The sequence below is a fragment of the Vulpes lagopus genome, chromosome 11 (assembly GCF_018345385.1).
Source record: "Vulpes lagopus strain Blue_001 chromosome 11, ASM1834538v1, whole genome shotgun sequence".
Lineage (NCBI taxonomy): Eukaryota > Metazoa > Chordata > Mammalia > Carnivora > Canidae > Vulpes > Vulpes lagopus.
Window position 1 is genome coordinate 84,543,790 of NC_054834.1, and position 17,952 is coordinate 84,561,741.

The 17,952-nt window shown below is 33.8% G+C and overlaps 1 protein-coding gene across 28 annotated transcripts in view; it reads right to left on the bottom strand.

Moving 5' to 3' along the window:
- Window positions 1–17,952, bottom strand: part of BAZ2B (bromodomain adjacent to zinc finger domain 2B) — a 391,511-nt gene that overhangs the window by 129,123 nt on the left and 244,436 nt on the right. For 27 of the 28 annotated variants that reach the window (XM_041721661.1, XM_041721659.1, XM_041721668.1 and 24 more), the window contains one exon: window positions 2,962–3,105. In XM_041721661.1, coding sequence (XP_041577595.1) covers window positions 2,962–3,103 — 142 coding nt within the window. In that variant the 5' untranslated portion in view covers window positions 3,104–3,105. Of the gene's footprint in view, window positions 1–2,961; window positions 3,106–3,799; window positions 3,852–17,952 lie in introns of those variants that run through there. The other variant, XM_041721650.1, reaches the window with a different exon arrangement.

Genomic DNA, 17,952 nt, shown 5'->3' on the forward strand with positions numbered 1-17,952 from the left:
GAACTGATATGCTTACTAGCAGTGGTGTGTGAGTCATGCAAACCATTGTTTTCTTTTATTCTTAGTGGCTAATTTGTTGTTTTTTGTTCAATAACATTGGCTTTCTTTAGCTAACACCTCTTCACTTTTTAAAACCTACGTTTTGATATTTTAGTTACTTTTTGTTTATTGTACCAATACATTTACTGAAAGCTATCCCGAACTATTTTCTTAGAAGTAGGCAAGTTATTTTGTAAAAATCATGCCTTAAAGGGGGAAGAAATATTACTCTTCTGATAAAAACAACAAAACCCATATGCAGATAGCCTTAGATCAATCATTATTGAAATTTTGTTTTCTATCCTAGTTACCATAATAAAATTAAAGGTGTGTAAAATGCAATTATCCCAGGTCTCTGCATATTATTGCTGGGTAGGCTAAGAACGCAAAGCCTAGACCACCCTTTAAGGAGGCTGTTTCTCAGGAATGCATTTGCAAGGAGCAACCCTAAAGGATGAAGCAACATCTTAAAGATGAAGAGTGCATATGCTTCTATTTTTATGAAAGCAATGGATTCCCCAAGTTCAGTATTCTTCAGCTGTGACACAAATCCACTGCATTTATAAAATTCAACTGGGGCACTGTGTTGCCTCTGTGGGACTTGGGAGGTGTGGGGAGCCAATGCCAACATGATATTTGTGTTATTTGCTATGACGGTAAGTAATAAAACTTCTGACCCAGGAGTTTCAAGTCTTCTGCCAGCATCCATAATAGTGACAGACTAACTTGTAGGTAGGTTTAATCCCAAGCCCTGACAAAGTATTCTCTCAAAAAAATTAGTTGATCAAAGTTTGAAAGCAGGCTTGAATTACATCCTTTGTAACTCAGAATTCCTATAGACATACCATTAATGAAGATGACAGAGAAAGGCCAATTAAAATAACTGTTTAAGACAACAGAATGTCCTCAAAGGAGCCACTAAAGAACTGTTGAGGTTTTGACATTTTAAAGATGAAAACTGTTCTTGTTGTCTCTTACATCAAACAAATTGAGGAGATTTAACTTGTTTATTAAGACAAAGAGTTCAGGTCCATTAACACTTTGCAATCTTTTTCGTAAAGGAAGAGAATTATCAGAATGAATGTGTCAAAAAGAATGAGTCAAATAAGAGAAGACGGGAAAATATGATACATAGAGCTCTGTGGGACAACTGAGTATTCTCTTAAGCAACTTATCAATTGGAAGCTAATATAAAACTTTAAACATAAATCATAACACTGTGAAAGTTAAAAACAAAAACAAAGCATTTTCTTAGGAAGTTTAAAAAACTCATGCTATATATACTGAAAGTATAATGTGTTAATAACTGATATACTCCTGAATAAACACAGAAATAAAATATGCTTCCATTCTTAACATAAAAAGTCTAGAATTTTTTCAGTTGGTAAATAAATGACAAAAATGAATTCCTTTCTAGACGAGGAAATTTCTGATGCCACTCAGCAACTCAGCATACTCCACCCCTTTTGCAACTTCCAACTACTGCTAACAAAAAATAGTGCCTAATATGTGACTAATCAAGGTAATTCGTGTGTCACTAATTTAGAAAAATGAGAAATTGGTAACAGCAAAGTATCCAGAAAACTCAAGAATGAAATCTTCAATATTAAAAAAAAATTCTCTAGAAACATTATATAAAGACTAACTCAGAAGTAAATACAAAGTTACATAGCAGATTAGAAGATCCACTGAAATAAGTTGACAACAAAGGGAAGAAGAATTATAAAAAGCAGGGGAAAATAATTACAGAGGTACAATTGTGTGCAATCATTTAGATAAACTTAAGATAAAATAGCATCACTATTTTTGAACACAGCATATCATCAAAGGCATTCATCATTTCATATATAAGGGAAGTGTGCATGAAATTGTACAAGGACTTAACCAAGACTGCACAGAGTGCAGGAGAACAGGGATTTTATTTTAATAAAAGATTATTTTTTCCTAGTTATTTTATAATCACCAATTTTAGAGAAAATTATTCTGATAAATCAATGACAAAATGACATTCTTCTTGTTATTCCACTGATTAAAAAGAATAACTGAACAAATATATGTTTGACAATTTACTAATGTATTTTGTCAACACATTCCATATATATGCATTTCATTTATCCAAAATTTTAAATCTAATTTTAAAAAAGTGAGATATCATTTAGTTCTACTGCTTATAAACATGAAATAATCTATAAGACAAAAAATATTTAAGGTTAAAAAGCTTCCTACTGATAAAGGAATAAGTTAATCACACTTAACGTGTTTTCTTTTTTCAAAAAAGAAAAAAGGATGTATTCTATCAAACCTGTGTTTGGGCAAAGAGTGATTTTGGGCAGTAATTAAAAACACCTTCTACATAATAAAATTTATGATATTTTCACTTCTGAAATAAAACTCTTATTATTGTCTTTTTAGCAATCTAAACTTTGTTCATGTGAAAAGAAACTTGTCAGGCTATTAATTTTTAAAATATTTTCCATTGAGTAAATGATCTCCCTTAGTAAACATCTATGAACTGGGGTAGTCGCAGTTTGGAGAAGGATATTTCAAATACCAGAAGCACATTTAGAATAAAAGGTCCATAGCATTGGTACCTAATCTTACCACCAAGGACTCCTTTGTATTTCTTCACTCCCTCATGGGCCTATTGTTTTGAACATTTTGTGTGTGCTCATTTATTAATTGAAATGGTCAAATAAGATGTTACGATGAAACTCTCAAAGCGAACTCTAATAAGCATGAAAAGTGCAACCTCAGTTTGCTGGTAAAATCCAGAAAAAGCACAAACTGGATGTTTAACCTAGTTATTATTCAACAGGTCAACAGAGATAATGAAAACATTTTATTTAGAGTTCAATTAAACACTATGAATGCAAATTAGTAAATGGATGGCATTCTAAAACTGAGTTAATAAAGGGTATTCACCACATGGGTTGATTGTAGAGCTAAGTGAAGCAGCTCCCGTGGAAAGGCCGCCTTTTGAAACTGATGAAGCCACAGAAGGTAGAGAAGATGAAGGTGTAGTAGAGGAGGCTGTTGAGGATGGTAACCGTTCTCCAGACTCCATGTCTATAAGAGGGAGAAAAATGTTAATTCTCAGTATTAGATAGTGGAATTATTCAAAGAATTAAATATATCTTATTAAAATAAGTCAAACATTTAAGCATACTTTTATAAAATATGAAATAATTTCAAAACGTGTTCTTCAGAAAGATAAAATATGGAATAAAAACAGAAGTATAATTTAAAACACAAATTTATGAAATGAGATTAATCTTAAGTATACCAAACCTTATTTTAATAGACTTGCATGTAACATATTAGCTTCTTATTCTTCCTAAATCACCTCATCATCTATTCACTTACAACATAATACCCATATTATCTTAACAAGTCAAGAAAACAACACCACATTTGCATCTCCTAATTCCAAGTCGGGTAAGTCTTAAGCATCCAAGAATCTGACCTGGTAATCTCTATCACAGCAAGCACTTCTCCCTCACCAAAAAGATAAATATGTTTTAGAACAGTTAGTAACATCAAGTTTGAACTATAGTTAAAATGGCTTTAGTATGACCCATTTATAATGACTGAGCCACTTACATGTATCTTTATTTATCTACTTAGCTATTTTAGGTACAATTTTACAATGGCCTTATTGCAAGTTTATGTTGTCATTAAAAATCTACAGTAGAAATAGGTGAAGGAGGATCAAAAGGTGCAAACTTCCAGTTTTAAAATATGTAAGTCATGGGAGGCGCACCTGCGTGGCTCTCAGTGGTTGAGCTCAGGGTGTGATCCTGGGTCCAGGGATCGAGTCCCACACTGGGTTCCCTGTGAGAAGCCTGTTTCTCCCTCTGTCCATGTCTCTGCATCTCTCTCTGTGTCTCTCATGAATAACTAAGTAAAATCTTAAAAAATAAAATAAGTCATGGGATATAATGTACAGCATGGTGATTGTTCTTAGTAATACTAGAGTGTTTACTTGAAAGTTGCTAAGAAAGTAGATCTTAAAAGTCCTCATCACTAGAAAAAAAATTTGTAACTGTGTGATGATGAATGTTAAGTAGGCTTACTGTGATGATCATTTTGTAATATCCATCATACTCTACCAGTGAAACTAATTTCGAATGTTATCCCAATAAATTTTTAAAATCTAGAATAGGTTATGCTTATTTTAATACTTTGCATACACTGATCCTACAGGTAGGCAAGAAAAACACGAAGTTCACAACTGCTTTAATAAGTACACAATTTATAGGATGAAACAAAAAAAAGATACTGCTCATTTACAACTGAACTTACGATCAACCACAAGTAAACTTTCACCATGAAATCTAACCATAAAAAAGGTTTCTGTATGGAATTCTACAAGCAAATTACATAATTACTTTATATTTTCTAAGAAAAATAGTTTGATTTAAAAATATTGGCCAATTAAAATAATGCTGGGTTAATATATAAATATTGATTTAATCCATATAGTATCTAGATGATTTTTCTCATAAGATCGATACATATAATAAAAGGTTATCTCAGATTGACACATAGCATCATTGGTAACCATTTAAGAAAGTTTCCCAATCATATATAGAACTGCTTTTTTTTTTCTTAAGATTTATTTATTCATGAGACACAGAGAGAGAGAGAGAGAGAGAGAGAGAGAGAGAGAGGCAGAGACACAGGCAGAGGGAGAAGCAGGCTCCAGGCAGGGAGCCCGATGTGGGACCTGATCCCAGGTCTCCAGGATCACACCCCGTGCCGAAGGCAGGCACTAAACCACTGAGCCACCCAGGGATTCCCCCTCAGTCATATATAAATTCAAAAACTTCTCTTCATATTCTGGCACCACTGTCGATCATCTTTACAGATGATGATACTGTTAAAATGAGCATGTCCATATTCTTAAAGAACTTTTCTTTTTCTTCATCAGCATTCATCATGGAAAAGTGTAGTTGATCCTGATGGTTACATGAAACTAATGCTTAAAGGGCAGGTTTTGGGTCATCAAACAGTCACCAATGAGCTTGGAGACGTGTGGCTGGTCTGTTGGCAAGGCCCATACTGACATTTTCTCCATTAATTGTTTTCACCAACAAGTCTCATTTTACTACATACAAAAAATATGCATCCTTTACCTAGGTAGAGCTTACAGAAAAAGGTTATTTTAAAAAATTTATAGCTGGTAACCTCACCATCTTAAAGAATTTTAAAATGTACTAATTAAGTGTAGTATTTTAAAAAATAATAAAAAGGCTTTTTTTAAGATTTTATTTTTATTTATTCATGAGAGACACAGACAGAGAGAGGCAGAGACACAGGCAGAAGGAGAAGCAGGCTCCATGCAGGAAGTCGGATGTAGGGTTAGATCCTGGTACCCCTGGATCACACCCTGGTACAAAGCAAAGGCAGCGCTAAAGAGCCACCCAGGTGTCTCGGAAAGGTTTTTTTTTTTTTAATTTGCTTTTGTACTCCACAGCAAAAATAATTTGGGGATATAACATAGATAAGCACTTTAGCTGAGTACCTGGCATAAAAATATTCAATAAATAATAGTCATTACTCTTTTTGGGATAATAAATTATGAACCCTATGTATATTTCTTTCTGTCGTTATAACTTGATTCAGGACTAAAGCAAGTGAAACCCAGAAAGCAAAATGAGCAGTCTCTACATATCACTTATTGAAGGTCTTTTCCAGGAAATAGTCATTAAAATAAAAAATATACATACATATACTTGGATCTTACAATCTACTTTTGAAATCTAGTCTGCAGAAATGAAAGTAGGTTCTTTATTATAACATTGCTTAAAAATAAAATTTAAACCTAACAATAAGGATGAGTGGAACTATAGCTAGTAGTATAAGTTAGAAGCCTTTTTTTGTTTCAGTAAAAGTGGGATTCTCTCTTTTATTCTTGGTTCTTTTTGTTCATTTAAATGGAAAAGGGCATAACTTTCTTTTTTTTTAATATGCCTATGCAGCCATTTTCTATAGAAGTTCTATTATATATATCATTCATGTATTATTTTATTTTAACTATTTTGATCTTAGCAATGCAGAGATAGGTCCAGGAATGCTGCTAAACTTCTCCAACGCATAGAACATTCCTAGCACAGAATTATCTGGCCCAAAACGTTAGTAGTGCTAAGGTTGAGAAATCCTGATCTAAAGTATCAAAAATTGTTATTACTTGGAATTCAATTAACTAAAACTTTCTATTAAGTAGTAATTCTATATAATTGTTATAAGATGATTCAAACTGATTTATTGACATTGTGATAAATGATAACATTATCATTATATTCAACCTATCATTTGTGTCAAACTCTATCATTTTACATTTTGTCCTAATTGTGTGAAACCGATAATATATGATATGTCATTAATACATATCAATATTTACTCAGACTGGATAGCATGAATTGACTATATTTTATTAAGATGATATTTACCAATACCAATTTGAGAATAGACAAAAATTGGAATTACCACAAACAACTTCTTTGCTGCACAATGATTTTCCATACTCCATCCAAAAAAATATTTAATGATCATACCATTCAAATTCAGGCATATCAAAGTTCCCTTTTGTTTGATCACAGAGTTTATGGACACTGACAGTTGCTAGGTGTAAACCTGAACAGGTGCTATTAGGGAAGGGCAAGACATGTTGGCTAACAAATACAAATGTGATCAGCTGCCCTTTGTTTTAGTTGCATGATTCTTTAGTGCTGAAAGCACAGCTACAGAATAAAATTGAATATTCAGAAAGTAAACATAAAAACAGAGTTAGATATTTCTCCTAGAAGGTGTCTTGTCTTTATCTTTGCCAACAATACCAAAAGTTCTCTGTGGGAATTTAAAGCACAAAAGTAGATTTGGTGAAATTTTACTTCTCCTTCCAATGTAAACTCAAATGAATAACAATAATAAAGGACAGTATCAGGAGGTAGTCACTATGCTGCTCCTTTTGGTTTAGTAGTACTACTAACAGTAGATTTACAAGTCCACTATGTTCTAAAAATTCTGAAAAAGGCTTTTATATAACTATTTCTTTAGATAACTCCCAGGAAGCTGAACCCTCAGACAAATATTTCAAGATTTTAAGTAGCAAAACAAAAACAAAAGCCAAGAAGACAAACACTTTTCTGGTAAGGGATTTCATGACATAGGACATAAGGGAGAAACACCTTACTAGACATTAAACAAAATTATAGAATATGTTTGAAGGACAATCATTCTATTTACAAAACTTTTATTTACCTACATTTTCAAAAATGGTTACTTTGAGTCATTTAGTATATGCAATTTAAATATAAATATATAAAATGAATCAATTTCCTTTGCTGCTTCACATATTTTAACACCACTGTAAAGAGTAACAATTACATACCCAAACACAAGTGGGCTGGCAATCAGGTGCTCTGTGTTGCAGCCTGTGATCTGGAGAGTCTCAGACATACTAAATACTAGTTTCCTTATCTGAAAGATGATAGGTTTGAACAAAACTAACCCTCAAGTCACTATCAGAGTTTATCAACTTGATGGTAAAAACCGAAACAAAACCTTCACATTGCATTAAAATATTTAATAATTTGGGGTGCCTGAGTGGTTAAGTTAGTTAAGAGTCCAACTCCTGATTTCAGCTCAGGTCATAATCTTAGGGTCAAGAGATTGAGCCCCGGTACTCAACAGGGAGTCTGCTTGAGATTCTCTCTCCTGCTCTCCCTCTGCCCAACTCCACGACTCTCTCTCTAAAATAAATAAATAAAATTTAAAATATTAAACAACTTAATTCCACTCTTTGCTTATCCTCCCTTTCACTGGCCTGGTTCTATCTCCAAATGCTAAATTATAAATTTCTGCTAAATCTTTTCAAGATATATTCATCTTATTTATACCTCAAGAAACTTGATAAGAAAATTATCCAAAAAAAAAAAAAAAGAGAATTATCCAAGAGTAAAGCAGTGATTTTCACACTGTTCAGTAAATATCTATTCAGAGTATTATTTTCCATCCAAAGGATTAAATATTACTTTGCAATGAGACATCTAAGAGGTTATCCTAAGATATAAAAGAATGTTATAGAAGATTTGAGCAAAATTTAACATGTAGAGATCAGCTCAATTTTGGACAGAGTATATGAATTTAAATATTGACTAGGATTAGAAATTTCTAACAAGGATACAAAAGTCAAAAGAATAAAAAGAGAGACAATGTCCAGTTAATTGTTCCTTTCATCTACACATGCAAGGGGTCCCAAAACACAAGCAAAAAGACATAAAGCTTTACTTAACTAGGAAATACAACTAAAATTAACTGGAATTTCTAAGATATTTCTAGAGAGTAACTGAGGCTGATGAGTAAGAGGTTGAGAAAAATAAAGCAGGGTAACAAACAGAAGTCATGTTAGTTTATGCAAGATATACACATATCAGAAGTTGAAGAAACAAGATTCCAAGTATTACATGTCTGATGAACTAGAATAAAAAAAAACTCCCTTTCAATGGGGAGAAGCAGAGCTAACCTAACAGGAAATATTTAACAAGTTAATTCTACTTTTTCCTTATTCTCCCTTTCATTGGTCTAGTTCTATCTAGATATTAGGCAAACAAAAAAGCCACATCAAAGCAGGTTAAGAGGCTGACATATAATCTTGCTATAAAATCTCACTCCTGGCATGGAGACCCACAACCAGGAAGGAACTTAAAATCCAGAGGAGTAAAGGGTTTCCCTTTCCCTGAGGAACAAAAGGTTTGAGCCCCACATTGGGCACCCTAACTTTTATGACACACACTTGAGATGAGTCCCCAAAACAACTAACTTTGAGAACCAACAAGGCTTGCATCCCCAAACCTACAAGACTGTAGTGACCTGAGAAACTGCTCCTAAAGGACTCACGCTCAGATTCACCTGCCCCAGGACCCAACTCAGAGGCAGTGAATTGTGCCCAGACCTCAAGTGAAGAAGGCTCACCTGCTTATGTTAAAGCATCGGCATAGGGGAGCAGCATCTAATTTAAAACACAGGAACCTCCTGGAACCCTCTATAGGGATGGAGATTGGCAGATGTCATCTTCACACTTTCCTCTTTGCTGTGCTCCAGAGCACCAGTATCTTCCAGAAGGAAGCCTTTACATTCAACTAGTGCCCCATTTTTAAAGGCTGCTTCCTAGAGAACACCTCTTGATTGCCTAGTTTTGGAGGGAAGGGGAGACTGTTTACCTCATTTCACACACTGTAATAATCACACCCCTATCTAGTACACCGATTTTTTTTTTCGTACACCGATTTTCATGACTACTTTATGTAGGGGATACCTCTACATCACCTGGCTCTGGTGGGCAGAGGGGCTTACGCTCATGGATCCAGAGGGCTGCAGTAAGTGGAGAAAGGGTTCTCAAACAGCTACCATCTCCAGTAAGAAGAGGCAACAGATGCACAGCTTGATCTTTCTATGAGGAGGTTTATTAGCCAATCACGAATTCAACCCAAGGCACAAGCTTCTAATTAATCATACATTGAAGGGCTGACTATAATCTTTTCCAGAAATTTTGAGGGTGCGTACTATCTTGGAGCTCACAATTGGTCACACTCTGGAGTCCTAGTGTCTCCTAGAGAGGAGTTTTATACACATATGGTATCCTAGTTTTTATGTCTGCTGCCCTGGTTTTTGTAGCTGTCACCCAGGAACAGCTCTTCATCATCTGGCTCTGATGATACATGAAAAGATGTTCAATATCATTAATCATCAGGGTAATGCAAATTAAAACCACAAGGAGATGGCATCTCACATCTCTAAGAATGGCTATTATCCAAAAGACAAGAAATAACGAGTATTAGCAAGGGTATAGAGAAAAGGGAATCCTTGTGCATAGCTTGTGGGAATGTAAATTGGTACAGCTACTAAGGAAAACAGTATGGAGGTTCCTCAGAAAAATAAAAATATAATGACCACATGATGCAATAATTCCATTTCTGGTTATTTATCAAGATGAAAACACTAACTCAAAAAGATAATAGGCACCCCCATGTTCACAGCAGCATTATTTACAATAGCCAGTATGGAAATAACTCCACTATCCATCAGTGAATGAATAGATAAAGAAATCGTGATATATACATATAATGGAATATTACTCAGCAATAAAAAAGAATGAAATCTTGGCTATTTGTGACAACATGAATGGACCTCTGCAAAGTAATTCAGAGAAAAACAAACACCATATGATCTCTCTTATGTGTGTAAATCTTTAAAAATCTAAAAATAAAAATTTTATTAAGAAAAAAAACAAGCACATAGATACAGAGAACAGACTGGTGGTTGCCAGAGGTTGGGGTGTGGAGAGCAGAAAGAGAAGGGGGCACTGTTTTTGTCTTCTTTTTAATTAAAAAATGTTCTGCAGAGTCTTAGGTATTTTTAAGTGCCTTGGAAGAAGGCAAGGAGAGGTAAAAGTTGAGAGTATGATTCTAGCTCATATGCTATTAGATTCCATCAAAGGTCCTCTTTTATCTGTTTTGTATATTGAGATTCCATGTGAGATTTTGTTTGGAAAAAAAAAAGGGTCCCATTGCCCTAAAAAAAAGTCTGCAAGCCACTAAAGGATCTCTGTCTCATATCACTTCTTACTAACATGGCCATCTGGCCAATCTTATCTGTTGTGACTTCAAAATCTGAGTCCCCAACTGGAAGTAGACATTTTCACTCTTCCTTGGTCTTTAAATCCTAATTTCAAGCCACTGCACAATGTGTTCTCAAATTAGATCTCATTCTCCTATGAGGAACATTCTCCTAATTCTGCACCCCAAATACCCTGACCCTGGTAGGCTGAGTTAATCACTTACTTGGGGAAGTTGTAAGTGACGCATCTTATCATCTATTATCTCCTTTTCAACATCCCCATGGATACTCAGTTCTCTCTTTTCTATCTTCATTTGTTTTAGAGAGGAAAGCAAAAAGTACAAAAAAGCAAATATAAACAAAATTAAGATAATTGTTGAATAGAATGCTTGGCTCTATCGACCTTAATTAGTAACTGCCAGTTGGGAGGTTAGGAAGAACTAAGTAATGGATTTACAACATTATAGCAAAACAATTTCTTCCTTTTAGAAAATTTAAAAGCTAATGACTCATCCTTTCCTTCCCATCTGTTAAAATGGAGTAGGTGGACTTCCTTCATTCTGTTGAACTAATTATCACCTTTTCGCAGATTGTCAGAATCTTTACTCCACTGATCATTCTTTCCCTTTTCTGTATCTCTTATTCTACTGGATTCTTCTCAGTTTTCTTCCATCTTTAAAAACAACAAAAACTCTCCTTTGACCACTCATCTCTATTTTGCCACCTCATATCCTCATATTTTCTACTCATTTTCAACTAACATTATTAAAATGAAATTGTCTACTTTTGTGGTTTCCTTTTTTTTTTTTTTTTTTTTTACCTACCCTTCATAACTTCACTCACTCCACTCTGACCCATCATTAGTATAACTTTAGTGCTGGGATCCCACTGCTAAAACAATGCATGAAAGTTAAGCAAAGTCTAATCAGGTGAGTCTATAGCTCACCAGAAAGAAAGATTATAAAAAAGAATACAGAACTTAACCAGGAGACAAAGAGAATTTTAAAATAAAAGTTGGCAGCATTCTGACTGGAAGAATGCAAACAAATCAGATGGAAAAATTTACACAATAGTATCTTTAATGCAGGAGGCAAGTCATGAGACAAACCCTGTATGTAAACCACAGAATTCACATCCCATAAAGGGGGATGAGCATGTACATATCTATCCTCCTGACCCCCTAATCCCAGTCCATTGCCAAGTTTTCTTGACTTTACTTCTACCATAATTTGAAATTGATCTACAGTTTTCCATCTCCATAGTACCACTGTGATCCATGTCATTAACAGTTTTCCTCTAGAAACAAACATGTGCCAGTACCCCAATCCCTCTTGTTAACATTCATTCTTCACAGAGGAAAGTTTGTTAAAAATATATATTAGAAATGTCACTTCCTTGTTTAAGCTTTTCAATAAACATTAGTTATATTTAAGATAGACTACAAAATCATTGATAGGCTCTACAAAGTTCCTCCTCAGGGACCCCTGGGTGGCGCAGCGGTTTGGCGCCTGCCTTTGGCCCAGGGCGCGATCCTGGAGACCCGGGATCGAATCCCACGTCAGGCTCCTGGTGCATGGAGCCTGCTTCTCACTCTGCCTGTGTCTCTGCCTCTCTCTCTCTCTGTGTGTGACTAGCATAAATAAATAAATAAAAATTAAAAAAAAAAAAAAAGTTCTCCTCAATATTTTTTGGCTGAATGAGCTAAATATAAAACAGGAAATTATAGAGTCATTTTTTATAGTCGTAACTGTTTTCCTTTGAAATTCTTTTCATTAAACTCTAAAGAAAAGTTAAGTGAAAAAACTGATTTGAAAAAATAAGATGAGGATATTTAAATGCTGATCCTATTATTTACTCTTTTGAATTTCTGTTTATATAATTAATAATCTGAAAGAAATTAAAAATACATTCACCAAATTTTCAGTGCAACAATTTTAGTGAACTTGTTTAATCTATGGTAGTCAAAATATAATTGATAATAGATATATTGGAAAACACAGAGTTCAAAAGGAATAGGTTCAAAGTTGAATAAAGGACCAAAAGCACCATAAATACAAGATTGGGGAAAAACACTGAAAAGAAATAGAGTTAAAAAAAATTAGTAGTCAGATTATATAGCAAGTAAATTAACTTAAAACTGAACAATGTGGACAAAACTGAGACAATGTATCAAATACATGTCGACTATTACTGACAGTATCATCACCACTTACAACCCTTTTGTAACTCCATCCATCACCTTATTACTTACTGAGAGCCTAGTATTTATATCAGGCACTCTGATAAGTATTTTCTCTATATTATTTTAATTATAGCAAGTGAACTCCAGATATATTATTGTCATCATTAATAATAATAATTTTCAGATGAGAAAACACAGACATAGAAATATTAAGTAACTTATAACAAAAGTGTTAAGTGTCAGGGATAAAAGTCTCTTGGTATTTAAGAAATTTTATTATAATCTGAATTACTAAGGAATAAGTGTAGACATTATATTTTTTAACACTTGAAAAAATGAGAGAAGAAATAAAGCATCGTGAACAATTAAAATGTAACAAAAATGCTTTATTTAAAAATTAAAAAAAAAAACCACACCAAAATTTTAGGCCAAAAATAGGAAGACCAGAGAATGAGAAAAGCCTGTGACTGAGTCACTCAGCAAAGCCTGTGACTTGTGATCTCAGGGTCATGAGTTCAAGTCTCATGTTGGGTGTAGCGATTACAAAAGAAAATATACTTTAAAAAGCTTAAAAATAAAAATTTTTAAAAATATCTAAAAATAGTCTCTGATTCAGCCTTTTTCTTTTTCTCTCTAAAATATCTATAAGAAAAAAAATATCTATAAGAGCCCAGAAAAAGAAAATGTAATAACAGAAAAATTAAGAAGGCTGATGATCCATCAAAATCTGGGAAGAATTTCTGTTCCAACAAATTAAACTGAAATATTTATTAAAGTGGATACCATTAAAACCACTAAAATAACCATTAAAAATATTATTTTCTAATACTACTTAACACAAGAAAATATTCATGGTATAAGAAATGAAAAAGGCAACAAATCTAAAGTTTGATCTAATGTTGTTTAAAAAAAATAAAGGGGTGCCTGGGTGGCTCAGTTGGTTAAGTGTCTGACTCTTGATTTCGGCTCAGGTCACAATCTCAGGGTAAGATGGAACCCTTCATCAGCGGGCATGTGGGAAGGAGAAAGAATCTGAAGTAGACTCCGCACTAAGTGTGGAGCCGAACTAGGGCATGATCCCACAACTGCAAGATCACGCCCTGAGCCAAAATCAAGAGTCAGATGCTTAGCGACTAAGCCACTCAGGCACCCCTGGATATAGTACAGTAGTACTTTAAATGTATTTTCTCTTCCTTATGATTTTTTCAAAGTTTAAGGTGTACAACATATTGATTTGATTCATTTTTTCTTTTAATTTAAATTCAATTTGCCAACACCCAGTGCTCATCCCATCAAGTGCCCTTCTTAGTGCCCGTCACCCAGTCACGCCATCCCTCAACCCTCCTCCCCTTCCGCAATCCTTTGTTTGTTTGCCAGAGTTAGGGGTCTTTCTTGGTTTGTCTTCCTCTCTATTTTTTACCCGCTCAGTTTCCCTCCTTTTCCTTATGGTCCCTTTCACTATTTCTTCTATTCTGCATGTGAGTGATTGTCCTTCTCTGACTGACTTATTTCACTCAGCATAATACCCTTCAATTCCATCCACATCAAAGCAAATGGATATCCTTATGATTTTCTTGGTAACATTTTCTTTTCTATCAGTTTACTGTAAGGATACAATATATAATACATACACAAGATATGTGTTAATTGACTATGTTCTTGGTAAGGCTTCTAGTCAATAGTAGGCTAAGTTTCTAGAGAATCAAAACTTGTACACAGATTTTCAACTGCACAGGAGGTTGGTACTCTTAAGTCTCACATATTTCAAGTGTCAAGTATAATCTTAAAATTTTTTCTGGTATAGAAAAAATTCTTGATCAAGAACATAATAATTGATTTTACAGATGTAAAATTTGTCCTTGAGGATACTTTAGGAAGAGGACTTACAACTCTTTCGAACCAATCACAAACTCTACATTTCCAATTATCATTAACAATTAACCAAGAACCCCAAATTACAAAGGATGTTTAAAAAATTATTCCATAAAGAACCATATGTATTTTGAAGGCTGCTGTATTAATGTTATTGGCTTAGACTAGCTAATTGTTCACTAACTCAAATATGAGATTCTAGACCAAGTCAGAAAACCAATTTCCTCTCAGCTATAGTATTCACTAATAGTTTACTTAACCATAGACAAATTCTTACTTCTAAATGCCTATTATATACTGTAAATAAATTGATTATTGAACAAGTTATTTTAAACATTCTTGAAACAAATGGAAAAATAGAAAGACTCAACAATGACAGAGAAGACTAAGAACCAATGGAAATTTTAAAATTAAAAAAAATGGAATAACAGAAGTTAAAAACTCACTGGATAGATACAGCAGAATGCAGGTGATACAGAAAAGAATTAATGAAATTCAAGATAGATCAATAGAAATTATCCAATCTGAACAACAGAGAGAATAACCATTAAAACAAATAATGAAACTTCAGGGACATGTGGGACAGCAACAAAAGGTCTAATAGTGTCACTGGAGGCATGAAAGGAGAGGTGAGATGTTGTTCTGAAAAATTACTTGGCAGAAGTACTTTACTAACCCTCAAAAAGAAAAAAGATTTTATCTATTTATTTGAGAGCAAGAATCCAGCTGGGGGAAGGGGAATAGGGAGCAGCAGACTCCCCACTGAGCATGGAGCCTGACTAGAGGCTGGATCCCAGGACCCTAAGATCATGACCTAAGTCAGAGGCAGATGCTTAACTGACTGAGCCACCCAGGCACCCTGAAAACTTCCCATTTTTGATGAAAGACATAACTCTTTAGATTCAAGAAACTGAGCAAACTCCAAACTAGATAAACTTAAAGAAATATTAAGTTCTAGATAAAAATGGGCATATTTAAGTATACCACTTCGACCAATTAAATCCAAGCTTTAAGAATTTCCTATTGTAAAGTACCAGAAAAACATTTTTCCAGAAACCTGAAATTTGTAATTATATTGTATTGTTCCTTTTCTATTCCTTCTTCTCAGTCTATGTCAAAAACTTTGACTTCTTGGAAAGATATACCTTGCTTCTGACTATATTACACTATATTGTTAATTATTCTAAATTTATGACAAAATTTTATTAATGTGAGGGTCCAATATTAAGCAAAACCCATGCTTTGAAGTTTTTGTGTGAATACTAAATTTACTTACAATTAAGAATCTCTACCTGAAAAAAATCTGGATCAAATCACACATAAAATACATACATAAAACATGTAACTTAATCAGATCTCCCCTTGTTACACTTTTCAATCCAAGACTTAGAGAATGACACTTATTTTATACAAAAGTTTATACTACATGAGTCCAAAATAGCTACAGAATCTGCCCAACTTCTTGGGAATTTACTAGTATCAGTGTAACTCATCTAACTTAAACCAAATCTTAGTATTATTGTCTTATTTCAGGTTAATTCCTGCAAGACTGATAAGTCAGAAATCTACCTTTAGGAATTTTAAGTTAATATTGACAATCCTTGTCACAGAGGCTATAAAAGATGAAGCATTTCTCATTTACCACATTAACGAGGACTTTGGCTATCCCAGGGCTAACCTCTAGAGCTCTGATATGTGTGCCGGATCAGATTCTACTTTATTAGAGGTTTACTATAAATGAAGGCACAATTGAGGGGAGAAAAAGGCACCTATATTGCCCTTCCTCAGAATGCATGAAAAGTTCTCAAAAAAAATAGCTTTTCCACAACTTGTTATAATGATCTATAAAAAAAACCCCACAAGTTTGCAGGAGTCTATTTATGGCTACTATTAAGTTTATACAACTTGTATCTGTGTAATATATCTCAGGCTCATATTAACCTTAAAAATAATTCAAAAAACAAGCTCACAAAAATTTAGTCTTACCAACACTCACTAATACTATATCTTCCTCTCCTTTAGTTGAGTACTGATATCAATAACTAGGCTTAAAATATATAGATCTAACCAAATTGCTTACAGAACCTATTTATATAGAAAGGCTTAAAAGATGATTTCAAACATCCCAAATGCAAGCAACCATGTGCATTTCTGATGTTTAATGCTTTCTAAAACTTGAACACGTCAGAAAGCAAGTATATAAGTATAGCTGATTCTTGAACAATGCAAGGGTTGGGGCACTCACTAACTACACCCCCCACCTAGTGCAGTCAAAAATCTGTTTAACTTTTGACTCCTGAAAAACTTAACTAAAAGCCTACTGTTAATTGAAAGCCTTACTGGTAACATATAATTAACACCCATTTTATATGTTATATACTGTATTCTTACAATAAAGTAAACTAGAGAAAAAGAGAATGTTCTAAAAATCATATATGATAAAAAAGAATGTAGATATTATATATATCATTAACAAATATTAGACATCAAAAATGTAAAGATAATGTAGAAAAAGAAGTTCATGTTTATTTATAGGTACTCATGCATTGATAATGAAAATGTAGCAATATGATTGCTTTATGATAGCCTAATATAATGGATACAATTGCTTCACAGTAACCAAGCCTATACACTAATGAATAAATTGTTATAGGCTGATGCATGGTTTCTCCGATTATGAGAGAGAGGCATACCATACAGTAATGTAATTCTTTGAAAGCAAAGTTATGAAACAGAAAACTAATGCACTGATTTTATATTAAATATCACTCACCTTATGCCTATGTTAAGTATAGGCTATCCCCTTCCATACAAGTCTTACACACAATGCTCTACATGGTGAAAACTTAGGGGGTGATGATGGTGATGACATTTTGTGATGACACAAAAACATCTTATTCGGTTCTTATCATACAGTTATTAGATTTTCACATGAAGATACACATAACATAATTTTATTAAATGTACAGCATGATGATTATTCACTATTCATTAATGGAAGTGGATCACCATAAATATCTTCATCCTTGTCTTCACATTGCGGAGAAGGAGAAGGAAGGGGAGGGGTTGGTCTTGCTGTCTTATGGGTGGCAAAGGTAGAAGAGGCAGAGGAGGTGGAAGGGGAGGCAAGAGAGGCAGGCACACTTGGTGTAACTTTATAGAAATACTGTACATTACAATTTCTGAGTTTTTTTTGCTTTTAATTTCTCTAGAAACATTCCTGTACAGTATTAACCCTT